This window comes from Abramis brama (genome assembly GCF_963993115.1).
Source record: "Abramis brama genome assembly, chromosome: 1".
In the NCBI taxonomy this organism is placed as follows: Eukaryota; Metazoa; Chordata; class Actinopteri; order Cypriniformes; family Leuciscidae; genus Abramis; species Abramis brama.
In genome coordinates, this window is record NC_139963.1 from 5,496,082 (window position 1) to 5,501,081 (window position 5,000).

The window sequence follows — 5,000 nt, forward strand, 5'->3', positions numbered from 1 at the left end:
TCCTGTAAACGCCAGTGTAACTGTAGTTTAGTTCCCTAATGTTAAATAAAATAATATCTTACACTCATGGTCTTTTTTATTTAATTTAATTTTATTATCTTCTCTTATTTTTCCTTCGTTATTATTATTATTTTAGCAAATCATTGTTTTGTGTATTGTATACAAAATTGTATAGCGTTAATGTCATCTCTGTACAGTTTGAAAGCATAATAAAAGCATAATAAAACAAAATAATAAAAAAACATTAATGTAAAAAAAGAAAAGAAAAAAACATTAATGTTAAATAATTTAGTCACCTTGCTGAAAAATAATAAATAAATTAAGAGATCTAAACTAAAGCATTTTCCAAAGACATGTCCCAAAGACATTTTGTAAACTTGAATTTTAGACATTTAACAAAAATGAAATGGCTGGCAATTACTATATTGCAAACAGATTTAATTGTGATACATTAATTGTGATATTGTGGTACATGCATTCATTGAGTTGTCCTCACTTTTGTTCGTGGTTTTTCACTTATGACATCCTATCATGAGGAATATTATTTAAATAATCTGTTACTTCGTAGGAAGAAAGAAAGAAAGATAGATAGATAGATAGATAGATAGATAGATAGATAGATAGATAGATAGATAGATAGATAGATAGATAGATAGATAGATATTAGCTGTAGGACTTTTATTCTGGAGGGAACCGAGCGGAAGTGCGCTTGTAAATCTGTAGGTCACTTCCTGTCTTGGGTGGTGGCTTCAAACTTTCTTACTCGACTTCATTCCTGTGTGTGGGAATGAGAGAAGGAAGAAAACTTAATTTACAAAAGCGTCTTAATTCCCCAGCCGTAATACGTGTCGTTTGAACAGCGTCGTTCATCTGACCGATCTTGTGTAACTTCGCGCGGAGGGAGAGTGAATATCGAGCTGAAGTCATGCAGGCCATCAAGTGTGTGGTCGTCGGGGACGGGTGAGTAACTTTACAGTCTCGGCACTGACATGTTGTCCCTCTGAAGATGACTTTACTCTCTTATAATCGCTCATACTGTGTCTCAGAGTCTGCTGAACTGCCGCTTTACGCCGCGATTACGGCCTCGCCGACTTCTGCCTCCGGCGTGACGCGCACGCGCACGGGTTTACTTTTTTATTGAAAACGTCAAAACAAAAATACAATTACAACTCAAAATTTCAAATGCAAGGGAGATGTATAAACAATAATAATAATAATACTTTAGAGAGTGTAAATGCTTGTACAATTTGAATAGCTTTTTGTGTCTTCGAGGACAATATTGACCCTATTTTTTCACTTTATTTTTTTCACTTTACTTTACTTTATTTTTCAATATTGACCCTATTTTTTCACTTTATTTTACTTATTTTTTTTCACTTTACTTTATTTTTCAATATTGACCCTATTTTTTCACTTTATTTTACTTTATTTTTTTTCACTTTACTTTATTTTTCAATATTGACCCTATTTTTTCACTTTATTTTACTTTATTTTTTCACTTTATTTTACTTTATCTTTTCAGTTTACTTAATTTTTTCACTTTACTTTATTTTTCAATATTGACCTTATTTTTTCACTTTATTTTACTTTATTTTTTCACTTTACTTATTTTTTCACTTTATTTTACTTTATTTTTTCACTTTATTTTACTTTATCTTTTCAGTTTACTTATTTTTTCACTTTATTTTACTTTATCTTTTCAGTTTACTTATTTTTTTCACTTTACTTTACTTTATTTTTCAATATTGACCCTATTTTTTCACTTTATTTTACTTTATCTTTTCAGTTTACTTATTTTTTCACTTTACTTTACTTTATCTTTTCAGTTTACTTCATTTTTTCACTTTACTTTACTTTATTTTTCAATATTGACCCTATTTTTTCACTTTATTTTACTTTATCTTTTCAGTTTACTTCATTTTTTCACTTTACTTTACTTTATCTTTTCAGTTTACTTCATTTTTTCACTTTACTTTACTTTATTTTTCAATATTGACCCTATTTTTTCACTTTATTTTACTTTATTTTTCAATATTGACCCTATTTTTTCACTTTATTTTACTTTATCTTTTCAGTTTACTTCATTTTTTCACTTTACTTTACTTTATTTTTCAATATTGACCCTATTTTTTCACTTTATTTTACTTTATTTTTCAATATTGACCCTATTTTTTCACTTTATTTTACTTTATCTTTTCAGTTTACTTCATTTTTTCACTTTACTTTACTTTATTTTTCAATATTGACCCTATTTTTTCACTTTATTTTACTTTATTTTTCAATATTGACCCTATTTTTTCACTTTATTTTACTTTATTTTTCAATATTGACCCTCTTTTTTCACTTTGCTTCACTTTATTTTTTAAACTATAAAACATGAATACCTACGGAGCCCGGGGAAGTCACCTGTGGGGAAAAAAAAAACAATCCGTGGCGACGGTTTTGCAATCCGTCCGCTCAGTTTATAAACTGTACTCACGAATTCTCAAACTGTTCCCTCGGTTTAACAAATCGTACCCACGAGTTTCTAATCCGCGCTCTCAGATTTGTAAACCGTGCCTTCAGTTTTTGCAATCTGTACCCACAAATTCATAAACCATGCCCACGCTTTCACAATCCGTTCCCACGGGTTTATAATCTGTACTCACGGATTTGTGGCTCACTCTCATTTTAGAAGAACACGTTGTTAACGAATCTTACCGTATATTGTTTTATTCTGTAATAAATACATCAAATTGTCTTAACTGCGTCTGCATGCTTAAAGTGATTCTCAATTGTAGCGGGTATGGGGTGGAATATACGATTTAATATGAATGACTTGCATCAAAATCTTTTGTTTATTTGTGATATAATCTTAGCACTTTATTATTATTTTCTAACCTGTATTATGACTGATATTTGACGAATTGCTTTGTTCATTTTTTTGTAAGTTTTGGACAAAGGCGTCTTCTAAATAGGCCTATGCAGCCTAAAATAATAATAATTATAATAAAAATAATAATAATTATTATTATTTGAGTTAATAACTATAAATGAGTTCACTTAAGACAGTAATATGTTTATCATAAAATAATTTATGAATGCTTTATTTTTAAGCAAAAATTATGCAAAAAATTCAAAGAAAATAGTGTTTTGTTTAAATCGAATGTCCTCATTATTCCAGATAAAGTATTTAATTGTAGAGTTGTGTTTGTAAGTGAAACTGAACATGCTAGAAAAGCTTGATGATGAAATGCAGAAAGTATTTTAATACCAAAATTGCAAGGAAGAAATGTATTCCACCCAGGCTAAAATATAAAATATAAAATAATAATATTCCAGTCAGATTGCTGATAGTTTGTATGTATTGAATGTAGTGACGTTCAGGAAATTGAGACCACCATTTTCACATGAGTTCATTAAGACTTAAGTTTTTCTTATGTAATGTATTATTATTTTTCCAAGCAAAATCAAAGATCATCTTATCAATCTCCTTAGATAATTTATGTTATTTTTTCTGCTTTGGAAATCATAACTCTCCCTCTTAAAGCCATTGATTAAACTTGCTTTAATTATTTTTGTTGATAATTGGATTGAAATTGAATGAACTTCTATTCTGTTGATTCGTATTTATTGTAATAGGTATTGACTTTGTGGAAATCTTTGATCGCCATACATTCACACTTCTTTACATTCAGATAAACTCTTCTATTATTAAAAGTGAAATCATGCACAATTTAAAGGGTTAAAAATGTAAATACTCTCATTAATTTCTCACGCTCATGTCGTTTCAAACCCGTAAGACTTTGGTTCATCTTGGAAACACAAATGCAGATGTTTATGCGATCACTTTATATGATGAACATTGACTTTAGGCTTTTATTTTACTCAAAACTCAGCATTTAAATATGACATTATTGGCCGATTGCATGATTTTGCATGATTTTTTGGTGTTTTTTCCCTCATATATACGAGCTCCACATATTCACTGCATCTTAAAAGCTTAAACAATATGAAACAAAACATAAACACGCATGCAATTGTTTTTTTTTTTATGTTTTCTTTCAGATTCTTTATAAAGGTTCAATAAACTGTTCCATTTAAAATAGATTTATTTATTTTATACGTCAGGCTTTACATAGTTTAAACATTTAATTAGAATATTTGGTTACACTTTATTTTAAGGTGTCATTGTTACAGTGTAAATTAAGTACTGAGTAATAATAATTAACTACGTGTACTTACTATAGGGTTAGGGTTTGGTTTAGGGTTAATTGCATGTAATTATGCATAATTTACTGTTATTACTACAGTTATGTATCAATGACACTGTAAAATAAAGTGTTACCAAATAGTCTTACTAAATGTATGTATTTATATGAAGAATATGTAAAGCATTGATTGTGTAATAATTGAGGACATTTCTTTCAGTTTGACTTTAATATGCACAGCTTTTCTTTTCTTTTTTAGCATTTTAAAAAGTTATCAAAAATGCTTTCAGTTTGAGAAGGAAGTGAAGAGCACAGAGTGATACACTCGTACGAGAGCGCTTTAGATCTTAGTGACTGACCCCTGACCCCTGACCCATCAGCCAATGCCACGGTCACACCTGACCCCCCAGTGCTCCCACTACAGTCCTCCCTCCTGTAACTAGTGCTAATGAACATGTAACTCCTGATATCAGAAGTAGACATTGTTACTAGAAAAGTACACTCTCAATATCAAGAATCACAGTTTAAATAGTACAAATGTAATTATTGACATCAAATGTAAAATGGCTGGCATGTCCTTTTAAATGATAAAAGCATTATTTGATGGTTATTATTTACTGAGGGATTATTAACATCCATATTGACCAGAATCTCCAGCCAATCAACATTTCTAATCCAGTAAAGCCTATAGATCAAAAGCCAATCTCAACACACACTCTCCATCTCGCTTCACTGCAGAGCTGCGACTACACTGACTAGGAGACGAGATAATATAACGAGGAGTGACATCACGCTCGTATTGTACTGGTG

The 5,000-nt window shown here is 29.9% G+C and overlaps 2 protein-coding genes across 2 annotated transcripts in view; one reads left to right on the forward strand and one right to left on the reverse strand.

Moving 5' to 3' along the window:
• The window catches only part of smim10l3 (small integral membrane protein 10 like 3), a 5,574-nt gene extending 5,569 nt beyond the window's left edge, over positions 1-5 (reverse strand). Inside the window, exon 1 of the mRNA XM_084089817.1 lies at positions 1-5. This exon is cut by the window's left edge and continues 347 nt beyond it. The gene's annotated coding sequence lies outside the window, so the exon portion shown is untranslated.
• A 692-nt stretch (positions 6-697) lies between these two features.
• The window catches only part of rac1b (Rac family small GTPase 1b), a 16,314-nt gene continuing 12,011 nt past the window's right edge, over positions 698-5,000 (forward strand). Inside the window, exon 1 of the mRNA XM_084109033.1 lies at positions 698-960. Coding sequence (XP_083965159.1) covers positions 926-960 — 35 coding nt within the window. The 5' untranslated portion in view covers positions 698-925. The remainder of the gene's footprint in view (positions 961-5,000) is intronic.